The sequence below is a fragment of the Pavona decussata genome, unplaced genomic scaffold (assembly GCF_977016875.1).
Source record: "Pavona decussata unplaced genomic scaffold, jaPavDecu1.1 SCAFFOLD_113, whole genome shotgun sequence".
Lineage (NCBI taxonomy): Eukaryota > Metazoa > Cnidaria > Anthozoa > Scleractinia > Agariciidae > Pavona > Pavona decussata.
In genome coordinates, this window is record NW_028145527.1 from 562,918 (window position 1) to 577,115 (window position 14,198).

At 38.2% G+C, this 14,198-nt stretch overlaps 2 protein-coding genes across 3 annotated transcripts in view; both read left to right on the plus strand.

Moving 5' to 3' along the window:
* The window catches only part of LOC146470598 (uncharacterized), a 171,381-nt gene that overhangs the window by 31,908 nt on the left and 125,275 nt on the right, over positions 1–14,198 (plus strand). The gene's annotated exons all lie outside the window — the stretch shown is intronic.
* Positions 1–14,198, plus strand: part of LOC146470599 (Golgi-associated plant pathogenesis-related protein 1-like) — a 41,707-nt gene that overhangs the window by 22,553 nt on the left and 4,956 nt on the right. For both annotated transcript variants that reach the window (XM_085121767.1, XM_085121768.1), the window contains exons 3-7: positions 519–650; positions 4,650–4,688; positions 6,518–6,746; positions 8,607–8,691; positions 9,464–9,629. In XM_085121767.1, coding sequence (XP_084977893.1) covers positions 519–650; positions 4,650–4,688; positions 6,518–6,746; positions 8,607–8,691; positions 9,464–9,625 — 647 coding nt within the window. In that variant the 3' untranslated portion in view covers positions 9,626–9,629. The remainder of the gene's footprint in view (positions 1–518; positions 651–4,649; positions 4,689–6,517; positions 6,747–8,606; positions 8,692–9,463; positions 9,630–14,198) is intronic.

The following is a 14,198-nucleotide window of genomic DNA, read 5'->3' on the forward strand; positions in this document are numbered from 1 at the left end:
TGCAAGTTGAAAATTTCTGTGTCAACTCAAATTTCTATGTCAATAACATTTTGTGGGTAATGTTCATGAGATAGGTGGTGTCTTCGATAATTCCCCCCCCCCCCCCCATACCCTAGACAAGGTGGTTCCTCTTCGATCAATCTTGTTATGACCAGTTACCTAATTGTTATTCTCTCACTTGGTATATAATGAAAGGAAAACAGCAAAATAATTAATTCAATTGGGTTTCCACCAGCTTGTCTTTCACTGATATATCCCTAGTAGTAGGCATCCTTCAGTCTCGGGAGACAATGGTGTGCGCCCTGTTGGGTCAGTCTTTCTGTTGAGAGCAGCGCCGGATGTGGCTCAGCAGTCCAATCCTAGCATGGCAGCCGGTCTCTGCCACAATTGTGGCAAAGACAACAATTAATATATTCCTAGAGAAAAAATATTTCTCAGACAGATATTTTGAAGTACTTTCTTCTTCTTCCGTTACTCCCCTTGCATACTGTGGAACAAAAATTGGTTTATCTTACTAGTATGTCCCGTCGGAGCAGGCGACAAGAACGTTGCGTGTGACTATTGGGAATCGTTAGGGTACTGTGATCCAGAGAAAGGCTACACCGACATTACGCATAAAAAATGTCCTGCGGCTTGTGGATTATGTGAAGGTAAGTCAGGATATTATGTCAGGGTTCTTGTAAGGAGCCAACAACCAGTTATTACCGTGTATTCATGTAAATGTTTCCAGTTATCGTGAAAAAAATGTTTCCGCCCGCTGAGAAGAAGAAAGGTACATGCTTTAAACTTAAAGGGCCACTTATTGTTATACAGAGTCTAACTTAGGCCCCGGCTTTAGACAATTAGTGGGCCTCCACATCTGTTTATAAGTGGTTTGTTTTGAAGTAGATAAATAGTTTTCTAGCCTGGGATGCAAGCCTTCTTGTTACCGTAAGCAGTAGACAATGTTTAGAAATGATTGTTGCCAAAATTGAAAATGGCTTAGAACGTGGTTTTGTTAAACCCGTCTAAACTGTCTTTTAATAACTGACCCAAAGTATTTAGGCGTAGTACAGACAGTACAGGATGCGGAAGAAAACGCATCCTAATGCATTTCATTGCAATTGAAGCGCTACGCAACCAAGACAACAAATATTAATAATATAGATCGCACTTTCCTTTAAGAATGCATGAAATCTGAAGAGTAATACCAGTAGTAAAAAAGCTTTATTGGCGGCATCACTTCATCAAAAATGCCCTTCCAGTGAGCCGTTTACAAAAGAAGTTACAAAACTATGATGCTAAAAAAACACTTAAGCTATAAATGTTAAGAGACAGTCCGCGTTAGATTCGACCGGTCAATTTGGGCCAGTCGTTCGATTTCCTTCAAATTTTCAGCAACAGACAAAGTTGATATAACATTAATGAAAACACATTTCTTTTGATTCTAAACTCAACAAGACCCGAAATTTTGAGGCGAATGTTCAACCCTCCCGAATCCCCGAAAATCGACCTTTCACCGAGTCGAAATTAACCCGTTTTCGGATGTTTGCCGCCGAAATAATATTTATCTGAAAAACCTTACATTTATACCACGAACACATACACTATACTTCTTTACAAATATGGTATATAGAACTCATATTATTGAGAACTTTTATAAGGAGGGCATCTCAAACATACCGATGTTAACGATTCGTGCACGGAGCGTGTCAAGTGCTGCAACAAAAACCAACATTTCTCAAAATTCTGACTTACTCTGGAAGTCTCGTGTATTTTTTCAAAGAGTACTAGGATAGTGTCCTTAAACTACGGAATGATATTTAGTGTATCTCTATACTGCGAAAAGATACGGCCGCAACAATTTTGGGCAAATCTCTTATTTTCCGACACGTGTTGTGTGACAGCGATGGCATCCCAAGGCAAAAAATTTTGACTTTTTCTGTCTTGACCGCAACTTAAAGTAGACAAATGCGTTTTAAAAGGGTAAACAATTAAAAACGTACCTTAAAAGTTCCACTGTTTTGCTTCCAAGACTTCACGTTTCACCGATAAACTGTCAGCAAATTTGATGGCCGTGTCACGGTATTCGTGACACGGGATCCGTGTTCTTTATTTGTTGGCTTGCAGGCGATGATCATGCTAGCTAAAAACCTGAACATCTCTATAGAGTTGCGTGAAATTAGTTCTGTTATTCAACCGGGCACTCTGCCGACCAAACAGTCATAAGTTGCAGAATTTATATCGAGGAAAGACTTTTGAAAGTTGTCGTCCATCTTTGTTTTGAAGTAACAACCGCTGACCGCAACAACACTTCCGGTCTGATCGAACCGGAAACAGAACATCGTCTACAGTAAGAAGTCGTGCACTAAGTTCAATTTCTACTGTTAATTACTTGATTATTTCTAGCTTATTTTCTACTTCAAATGCATACATGTTTATGCCGGGCAACTCATTATTTAACCCTTTTACGTTATCTATGATGTATTTTACTAAAATAATAACACTGCGAAATATATAGAAATGAGACTACAGAAAGGTTTCAACAGCAATGAAAATTTACGAAACTTGCAATAAATGAGACGTCAGAATGGTCTCATTGAGAACTGCGAATTCCAATGTAAAAAGAAGAAAATGCAGGAAACTGCGAAAATTTGCAATTTTCAGTTGAAAATCGTAAACTTTGTAGCGACAGTTTCGTCCTTGACCGGCATACCGCTACAAGAGGCTAAGGCTAGCAGAGTTTTTCTTTATCTTGTTTGTTTCCCGGGGGTTTTATTTAGGCTAGACTTTTCAGCGGCTCTCCTGTTTGCTATCTCCGAGAGCGACAGGCAGCTGCATGGAAGGCAATCATTAAAAACTGAGTGTACCTAAATATTATTCTGTCTCTTAGCTAAATAATTTTACAGAAAACACGAACATTTTTCAACAAAGATAGCCAAGTGCTGAACCAAATCCTTCTTTCTGTCCTTTGCTGTAAATGGGACTTCATAGTTCTTTAGAATGTTCTTTAGCATTGAAACATTAAACTGTGAAAGTTTGTTGGTTTTCCGGTACTGGCAAAGGTCATAGACGTCGTAGTAAATGGGATGTAGAAGGCCGATCTCGTCACCAACGCCATGTTGGTGTCCCTCAGACGGAACACCAACATGGCGTCCCCGTAATTTTCCGTGGCACATTTTCTTGAATAACTCGGTTATGAGATATCGCACGGCCCTGTGGCTTTCACACGTTGTTTATGTATCACTCTTGTACAACATATCTATTTCTTGACTTTATCTATTGAATTATTAAGGATTAGATTTTTTTTACTTGCGTGACGATGTGTGAGGTGAAAACCACCAATACATCTTAGATGACGTAAAAGGGTTAAATAATGAGTTGCCCGGCATAAACATGTATGCCTTTGAAGTAGAAACTAAGCTAGAAATAATCAAGTAATTAACAGTACGTTAATAACAATAAAACTCTAGAAATTGAACTTAGTGCACGACTTCTTACTGGAGACGATGTTCTGTTTCCGGTTCGATCAGACCGGAAGTGTTGTTGCGGTCAGCGGTTGTTATTTGAAAACAAAGATGGACGACAACTTTCAAAAGTCTTTCCTCGACATAAATTCTGCAAATGATGACTGTTTGGTCGGCAGAGCGCCCGGTTGAATAACAGAACTAATTTCACGGAACTCTATAGAGTTGTTCAGGTTTTTAACCAGCATGATCGTCGCCTGCAAGCCAACAAATAAAGAACACGGATACCGTGACACGGCCATCAAATTTGCTGACAGTTTATCGGTGAAACATGAAGTCTTGGAAGCAAAACAGTGGAACTTTTAAGGTACGTTTTTAATTGTTTACCCTTTTAAAACGCATTTGTCTACTTTAAGTTGCGGTCAAGACAGAAAAAGTCAAAATTTTTTGCCTTGGGATGCCATCGCTGTCACACAACACGTGTCGGAAAATAAGAGATTTGCCCAAAATTGTTGCGGCCGTATCTTTTCGCAGTATAGAGATACACTAAATATTATTCCGCAGTTTAAGGACACTATCCTAGTACTCTTTGAAAAAATACACGAGACTTCCAGAGTAAGTCAGAATTTTGAGAAATGTTGGTTTTTGTTGCAGCACTTGACACGCTCCGTGCACGAATCGTTAACATCGGTATGTTTGAGATGCCCTCCTTATAAAAGTTCTCAATAATATGAGTTCTATATACCATATTTGTAAAGAAGTATAGTGTATGTGTTCGTGGTATAAATGTAAGGTTTTTCGGATAAATATTATTTCGGCGGCAAACATCCGAAAACGGGTTAATTTCGACTCGGTGAAAGGTCGATTTTCGGGGATTCGGGAGGGTTGAACATTCGCCTCAAAATTTCGGGTCTTGTTAAGTTTAGAATCAAAAGAAATGTGTTTTCATTAATGTTATATCAACTTTGTCTGTTGCTGAAAATTTGAAGGAAATCGAACGACTGGCCCAAATTGACCGGTCGAATCTAACGCGGACTGTCTCTTAAATACTAAAACTATTCTACAGTTAATTGCAGTTTATTGCTCGTAAAATATCTAGCTATAATATCCGACGATTTTATCCGTAAGAACGTGGGATATTTCAGTTACGATATGTTAATGTATGGTTCAATAATTGTTTATCTTTTTTTCATTTTTTTTCAGCTCGTCCTACCCCTCCCCCCAAGCCCCGAATTGTTCAAGGTATAATCAGAGAGAATATTTAACAGTTTTGGTTGCTCTCGGGAAGGTTTACTCATCATCGTGATGAGTAAAAACCCCATCGTGTTTAAATAAAGGATATGTATGTATGTATGTATGTATGTATGTATGTATGTATGTATGTATGTATGTATGTATGTATCGACTGAATAGACCCCTCTCCAAAATGGCGGCCGAAAATTCAAATAAGTTAAAATTTAAAACGTATACCAGCACTAGATAGAGCACTTTTACTTTAGTAACCCTGCAAGGTTTCAGCATATCAGGTGTAATATCAGCTGAGAAAATGTAAGTTGAAAAATGAAAAATCTACAGACGTTTGTATATACCCCCAGTCATACAAACGTCTGTAAATTTGTTAAATTTCATCTTACATTTTCGAAGCTGATAAAACACCTAATATGCTGAAACGTTGCAAGGTTACTAAAGAAAAGGTGCTCTTTCCAGTGTTGGTATCAGTTTTTCATTCAGTTCAGTTTAAACTCATTTAAATCTGTTGCCGCCATTTTGGAGAAGGGTCTGTTAGCACCAACTGCATTATTTCTGAGGACGCCATGACTGAATGCATTTCGTTGCCCAGTTAGTGATAAAAGGAGCAAAGTGTACTTATCCGGTAGTATTCCTTGAGCTACCTCATATTTTAATTTCTTTTTGTGGGAAGTTTTGATGCTGGATTAAATAAAAAAGGCCCGAATTTTGAGACCAACAGTGGACTTAAAATTGCACTTTTTGGCCCTGCATTACAAGGAACTTCTTGTTTGAAACCTGTTAATTTTGATTGCATCTCTTACTGAGAAACGAACTATTAGCTGCAAAACAATGAAGAAAAAAACTTGTTAGAATAAAGCCAAAAAACATTGTCTGGCTGATAACAAGATACTATTTAGCTAGTGAACAGGCTCCCAAGTCGGGTAAAGCGCAAATATATTTTTCTCTTCGCCCTATACCCCACTTGGGAGCCTGTTGCTAAATACTTACAGAAACGAAAATGTTCCCCGGTGTTTTTTTGTTTCTTCGTTTGTTTGTTTGTTTGTTTGTTTGTTTGGTTGTTTGGGAGAAAGTGCAAGCAAAACTAGAGTATCTCTCTAATAATTTAACCAGTGTTAGCACACTTTTCAGTCTGGTTCCCAATTGTGAGATAAGCACAAGCATAAGCATAAGAAAAAGAAACTTTTTCCATTCCTTGTGCTTGTGCTTATCTCACACTTGTGGTTATTTCACAAGTGGGAACCGGCGTGAAGTAAGCACAAGCACAAGCAAAATGATTCCGCCATCTCAGTTGAATCAGTTTCCAGATCTGCCCCAACGTTACTGCGCTTGCGTATGCCTTATTATCTTGTGCTTGTTTCACATGTGGGAACATCGCAAGCTTATACTTGTGCTTGTGCTTATCGCACAAGTGGGAACAGCATTTTATTTATATATATCAACGTATACACTCGATTGAAAAGGCGTTGTCATGATAAAGCATGAACGATAACTAAAGGCTCAACAGCTTTTTGGGAAGCCTTTGATCATTAGCTTATTTGTGCGATTTTTAGGGCTTAAAATTAGCATATTCTATTTCTCGCAGACAAATTAAACAGAAAAACAAAACACGAAATACGCGCATGCTAATTAGACCACCCGTGTACGCGTCGTTTACGACTCTAAATTTGCAGGGAACAACATTTGTTCAATCGAGTGCATGCCTATACTTTTATGTGTGATGTAGTGGTTAGCATGTGCAACGAGGTAAATCATGGTCACCCTTCAACTATGCAATAGTAACTGTACACAATTAGTTTATTGTCTCATATAATATTTTTCAGTGAATATTGACGAATGCCTCGAAGCCCACAATTCCAAGCGCGAAATGCATGGGGCTAAACCGCTTACCTGGGATGACTCTCTCGCAAAGCATGCTGAAGAATGGGCCCTGTACCTCGCAAACGAAAATATGTTCAAGCATGCCGACCCCAGTGGAGAAGGTGAAAACATCTACTATAGGAAAAAGCTTGAGGATAGACTGTCGACATGTGCAGAAGCGGTTGAGAGCTGGTAACTAGATTGCATATACTGTTTTCATCTTGTTCGGAGGCGTGGGAATAGACCAATTTCAATACATTAGAATTGTTACTTGGCTTTGAGGCTTAGGGGAATAGGCCATTTCCGAGTTGCTGTGAACCTCATTATGAAAGTGAGGCTAAGTGCAAAGTTTTTATTATGAAAATTGGTTGTCATATATATGCAAAAAAAAAAATTTCAAAAACTTTGCACTTAGCCTCGCTTTAATAATGAGGTTCACAGCAACTCGGAAATGGCCTATTTAAAAACATATACATTCAGGTTCAAAGATATGAATGTTTATTTATTTATTTATTTATTTATTTATTTATTTATTTATTTTTTGTTTTATTCCCCTAAGCCTCGTAGCTAAGTAAGAATTTTAATATATCGAAATTGGTCTAATGATATTTATACATTAAAAAAAAAAAAAGACTTAGGGCCAGTTACTTAATTAGAGTCTTACTTAGGCCGCGGCCTACGGCAATCAGTGGGCCTCCAAGTCTGTTTATAAGTGGTTTATTTTAAGTAGATAAATAGTTTTCTAGTCTGGGATGCAAGCCTTCCTGTTGCCGTCGGCAGTATAGAATGTTTAGATATGACTGATGACAAAATTTAAAATGGCTCGGAACGTGGTTTAATTTGTTAAAAGCCATCTAACCTGTCTTTTAATAACCGATCCGTAGAGTCTGCAAGGAAGGCCTGACAGAGCACACGACCATGTGAAATTTCTGTTAAAACAAAAAAAGTGAATGCCGTCTTTCTTTAATGAAGAATCATGAGTTTGGCATGTTTTCCTAATCCCTTTCAAAAGACTTCAACTTACACAGTTAGATGGCCTTGTAAAGTGCATATATCGCAGAAAACTGCGTGGTTGCATAAATACCGAGGGTGTGTACTTTATGAGCTCTGCTTTAAGGAGAGCACATCCTTTTGCTACTGTGCATACGTGCTGGGCATCTCAAGATAGTAATGACTATGAGGAAAAAGCAGATCTTAGCAAGGGCTGTTGGAAGGAAAGAAAGTTGTGGGGGAGGGGGGGGGGGGGTGTCCCGCCCCTAGAAATCAGAATGTTTAGGTTTTACTGGTTTGCACAATGACCATTTCACATTTGTAATAAACCCCTGCTAATTGCATTGTTTTTATTTTTTTACCCCCAATTTTCCTTTTGGATTCCAATAGTCGTCCCTAAAATCTGCTTTGCCCGCAAAGTCATGAACTGATAAGAAATACTTTTGCGTTAGGACGCACCGTCCTAAACAATGACAATTAAATTTAAAATCGTTAATTCCATGGTGTTGCATTGACTGCAAAATTTTGTCAAGGTCAATTACGAAGCAAGACCATCGTACTCTTACAGAGGGGGGTGAATAGGTCCACGAATCGGCGGATTTGGTAAATATTTTAGCCCGGTTTTCTGGATTCAGAGCGAAATTTTAACGGATCCGCGGATCCTATGATCACAGCAGATCGCGGTTTTATCCAGTTTTCGGGCCCGGATTTTGGATTTTGGTTGTTAGGAAGTTCAAGTTTGCTCTTTTTTCTCGTACCTGCAAGATTTTGTTTCGATACAGACGTTGGTTACATAAATATTTCGTTGATATTCATCCTCAACGCTGAAACACAATATCACGCAAGGCAACTCCAACAACTGAAGTCGCTTTGTATCTCTCGTGTCATCTAACGAGAGAGACAATTTGTGGATTCGGATTTAGTTGATTTTTTGTGCGGATCGACGGATTCAGCCATTGATTTTAGCGGATCGGCGGATTTACAAACCCTTATTCACCCCCCTCCTTACATATATCATGTTCTCTTGTATAATAGAATGATGGTCATCTTAATTTTCCTTAGGTATAAAGAAGTGGAATACTATGACTTCCAACACCCCCCTAAAGATGTTCTCAGCGGTGGCCCTGTAGTAGGACATTTCACACAGGTGCAAAACTATGAAATTATGAATTTTATCTAGCTTTAGTTCCGTGAAAACACTCGTTTAACTTAAAACGTGTAGTTGTTTTGCTTGTTTTTAGTTTACATAACGTTTGTCTCAAATTGTCTCATTCGAAATTTCCAAGTATTTAGACAAATGTTCATTGGTGCCCAGTGTCCCGCCCCCAGAAAACAGAATGTTTACGTTTTACTGGTTTGCGCAATGACCATTTCACATTTGTTAGTAAACTTTAAGGTTTGAAGGGCTGATAGATGACTATTCCAAACATGATTGGTCTTAGCTAAGTATAGAGGGTTTTTTGATTGAGTGTCAAAACCAAAGTATTTACTCTGACCAATTCTCTGACTCAATTTAATCTGACCAATCAATTGTTATTATCATTGTTATAACAGACTGTAAATTACTATACGTTGGATAATAGTTGCCTTAAGATTGAAAATTGTACTCGATAATTCAGTTCTTTTACTGCAAGAGAGTTTTTAATAAACTATTATTACTAATCACAAAAGACGAAAACAACCCAACTAACCAATCAGAACTAGAAGGAAATGCGTTGGACCGACGCCATCCATGCGCGGGAAAACGCGTGTGGTTTTGCTTCTCATTTGTTGAGAAAGAGGTGCGAGTTTGGAAAACCAAGCACAGAGCACAGTAAGGCAAAACCAAACAAAACGCGAATTTACTTTCAACAGACCAATGAAGACTACTCTAAATTACTATACAACATGATGAAGTTATTACTGTTTTCTCGCTGCAGGTTGTGTGGAAGTCCACGGATAGAGTCGGTGTCTCAATTGTTGCAATTCAGCGTGGCTATTATACTCAGACGATCGTAGTGGCACGCTACAAGCCAGCAGGAAACGGTGAAGGTCAATTTGGAAATGAAGTGGCCCCCGCCAGTACCATGGCTCGAAAGTAAAACGGTAAGAAATTCCTTAGTCAGTTTAGCGTCAAAAGAGGGTCTCAATGGGGTTAACCCTCCGCCTTCAAACAGCCTAAAATTTAACCGTCAAACGTCAAAAACTCACTAACAGCATCGCGCTGTCACATTAAGGCATATCGAGATGCGTCCAACCAACCTGCCAAGTGAGTGTACTCAACGGAGAACCCTTGCTCACCATAGAGTCTCCAGTCGCTCGATGGTTAGAGCATCCGACTAGATTACGGAGGGTCGTGGGTTCAAATCTCATCTGGGACTCAAATTTTTTTCCGAGTCTTCGTTTCTCCTTAATTCACACTTAATATCCTGTTGTTGTTGTTTCTCCGTTGAGTAAACGTCAAAAAAGGGCAATTTTTACCGTCAACCGTCAAAAAAGCAGTTATTATTAGCCGTCTTACGGTTTCAAGGCCTTTCAAATATCACTATTTCACCTGTTCATCCCGCACTTCTGGCTCTCAACAGTTGTTTCGACTGGTAAACCAGTTTCCATGTTCCTAAATATACTCACTTTATGGTCTTTTCCACTTAATTTGCGTCTGAAGTGACATCAGAACTAACTTCCGTCTGGACGTTCTTCCAGTTTCAAAATATTAATGATTTACTACATTGATATCCTGTTTCTGACCACAAAACAACCTCCAGAACACAATTGTTAATATTAAAAAACACAAAAACACAGACTTCTTGTTAACTCTCTTTTCTATTCCCCTCGTTAACAGACCTGGTGAAACCTGGATCAGTTCCCCTGCAATGGGTCTTTTGCACTAACTGGTCACATGGTACAAAATCCGCCATACTGGATGGCAAAAGAATGTAGTGGATTCAAACACAAAGGAATTCCAACCTGTCAAGCTTGACTTTCCTTTGTTCTCGATGTCCCAGTGGAGGATGCCACGCTCTTTTGCCATCCAGTATGGCGGATTTTTTACCATGTGACCAGTTAGTGCAAAAGGCTCATTTGATAAATATTGTTATGCGAAGCAAACGCTCAACATACGTCCTCGCTAGGTCTCTGCTCTTGAGTGCTTTTTCCCAGAACCCTTAGTTCTTTTGCACAGCAGCAAATCTCACTTTCATTCCATGCCAATTTAGAAGAGAAGGGGGCTGGGGACACTATTGAGTTGGGGAATGCAATTCCAAATGGGACCAGTGAGGCGCTGGGGTGGATGTATGACGGCTAGGCAGGGTTTAAAAATACGAGCGCTGACTGCAGAAATCAGTAGACCTACACTTTCAAAAGCTCTATTTCCGCTGGACCCTTTTAGCCTGCAGCTGCAATGGTTTTTAGGGTTGGGAGCATTGTACTGTTGTTCGTTCTTTTGTGCTTTTGACCTACCTTCCTCAGCCGCGAAAAATGGAATTTCCAATAGGAATTTTTAAACTGCATTTAATAGGCTTAATAGAAAAGTTAAAAAAAAAACTCACGAAAAAAAAAATAACATAATTGCCAAAACAAAGTCTTGTAAAAACTAGTGCTGTTATAAATAAAGGGCCAGTGGAAGTTGTACCGGTCCGCTAGGCCGGCTGGGGAGCACAACCCACCAGGGAGAAACAAAGCTCAGGGATTTTCAAGAGCCTACCATGGATCTGGGAGGTTTTCAACCTCTTTCCCAGAGAGTTTTCCTTCTAATAACCTTCCAATTTACATGGAAAAAGAGCCAGGGAACGAGGTTGGGTGTTTTTTTTTTCTATAATTTCTAAAGAGCACAAATCTTCCTCCGCTCAGATACAGTTACTATCTTACTCAAAGTAGACATCTGGTTAATCTAAATCTTCATGTATAGATAACTCACGGTAACACACTATTGTTACGATGGACATAACCTAATCTCGTACCCAGATCTCCCACGGTCAGGCGGAGGGGAGATCTGGTAAAGTTCGATTTGAGGCCCGGAATACGGGCCTGCCCATCATCCTTTGTCCACCGTGCTGAATGGCCGCCGGCTCGTAACTGTGATCATTCCTGGTGAGGTTTTCGCTTTCGAGGGTGCTCTTCGGAACGTTCTTCGGTCGAGAGGACAACAAAACTTGAAACTTAAACCAAAACGAAAAAGGCAACAGGAGAGATTGCAATCAACAAGCGCGGTAAATCACTTTTTTACTAAGATTAATTCCTACCCTTTGTGACCATGAATGAATGAATGAATGTTTATTTCCCATAATTATAAGTAACATAAGAAGTACATAGTGCAATTTACATTGAAGTCGGGAGGAAGACTAAAGAAACCCTTACGGGCTTTTACAAAGTAGTCCCCCTTTGATTCAAATTACATTTTTAAGCTAAATTAATCAGGATATCAGGTTTGGTGTACAAATAACAGTAATAATAAAAGGTGCAAGTAAAATTATGTAAGTTAACGCCTATATCATAATCATTGAAAGAGAAGGAATTGCTTCATTTTCTTTTTGAAAACATGTATAGAAAGAGATCGTTTTATTTCTAGAGGAGTTTTGTTCCATGTATCAACTATCTTACTTCTTAAAGAGTATTTTCCATAGTTAGTTCGGTTAAAACACTTATGTAGATGTTTTGAATTCCTGGTATTATAATCATGGACTTGCGTGTTTTCAATGCAGAGGTCACTGAAATAGGTGGGTAACGATTTACTGATAAGACTAAAACTGAAAGATCCGATTAGTAGGTCATTAATTTGGTAAATATTTAAGAGACCCATCTTTATAAAAAGAGGAAGAGATGGTGCGGTATATGGAGAGAATGTTATGATACGTAGTGCTTTTTTTTGTAATTTGAACAATTTCATTAGCCTTGTGGGGTAATTATTTACCCAAACGGTATTTCCGTAATGCAGGTAAGGGTAAATCAAACTATTGTATAATATTTTCAAGAGTACTTGACTGACATAGAAGCGAATCCTACATAGTATACCGGTGGCTTTTATTATCTTCTTAGTGATATAATCAATATGATTCTTCCATGTTAAGTGCTGGTCATCTAGACCATCTAGACCATCTTTGTAATGAAAACTGTTCCAAGAACAAATCCATCGTACTTGTGCTTTCTCCACTCAAGATCAACGTGCTTATCGACGATCAATTAAAAAGACTTAAGTCAACCGGAGTAAGCTGTACCAGTTTTCGCCTTAGATGGTAACTGTATTGAAGATACTGTAATTTACAGGCCGAGGAAATGTCACATAATTTTTGTGCACCCCAAGGTAAAGGTAGCAACAGACAGTGCAGAGAGTTTTTGTTGTCGAAGCTTTATCAGAAAAATTTTGTGGTCGTTGTTGTAGATGAGGCACAATAGAGTTACTGATTGGCATCTTGGTGTTTGAAATTTCGCATTGGAAAGTCAAATGGTTCATGTCATATTTTCATTTGCAAAGTTTCAGAAATTGTGGTCTACCAGTGATACCTAAAAATTATTTCTTCTCTTTGTAGTCTTTCAGCTGATTTGCTCACACAAATTCTCCTTCTTCCATAAGTTAATGGTTTAAATTTCCAAACCAAATGGATTGTGTAAATGCGGCAGGTTTCTTTTACAGGCCAAAGGACACAACTCAAGGTCACTGTAATAATATAATTTTATATGAACCAGCTAAACAGGGCCTCCTCCTACCTACAACAACTGTCCACTCCTATAACACCAGAAATTCTGCCAAGCTTAATTTCCACCGACCACAAGTTAACTAACATAGGCAAATTTACTTTTAAGTACTCTGCTTCTGTCATATGGGAAACTGTCCCCATGGCATTGAAAAAAACAAAAACTTTTAACAGGTTTAAGAAACTTTATAAGGCCCACCTGATCTCTTGTCAATCAAATAATATATGTTCTGTTTAATGATCAAATATAATAGTATGTAACTATCTAATAATAATAATAGAGTTAAAAATAATAATAATAATAATAATAATAATAATAATAATAATAATAATAATAATAATGTCTGCTTATATTTTGATCTTTGTTGTCGCTGCTGTTGCTGCTGATGATGTGTTGTCCTTTCCTTTCTTTTTGTTTGTTGTTGTTGTTGTTTGCTTGTTTGTATGTTATTTTTTTGCTTTTTTTTGTTTTTATTTATTTATTGTTTTGTTCTTCTTTTATTAAGCTTGTCCTGTTTAGATTTCTTGCTCGGTTCAGTATATCTCGAACATACCTTAATTTACACAAATGTAATTCTCTCTTGTACATCCTAGGCTCTACAAACATTTCCTACATTTTCTAATATCTCAATAAAGCTCAGTGTCATTTCTTTGTTTACTTAAAAGTAGGTGGTGGTCAGCTAGAAAGCCTTTGCTACTTTGACCACCACACACATTTTATAATTTGTACTGTATTTATTTTTATCTTGTAATCATTTGTTGTAATACTTTTCTTTCTATGTTAATGTTGTGTAAATAGTGTGAAATAAATGAACCATGAACCATCCTAGCCCTAACACCATGCTACTGTCTTGGTTATATACCAGCAAACCAGAAAGACCTGTCCGTGTAAATGGTAGGCGCCCAATTATGTCCAACATTAAAATACCGAGTACACCCTTGCTGTTTTAAAGGGTTTTTTTTTTTCTCAAAAATGGAAGTTTGA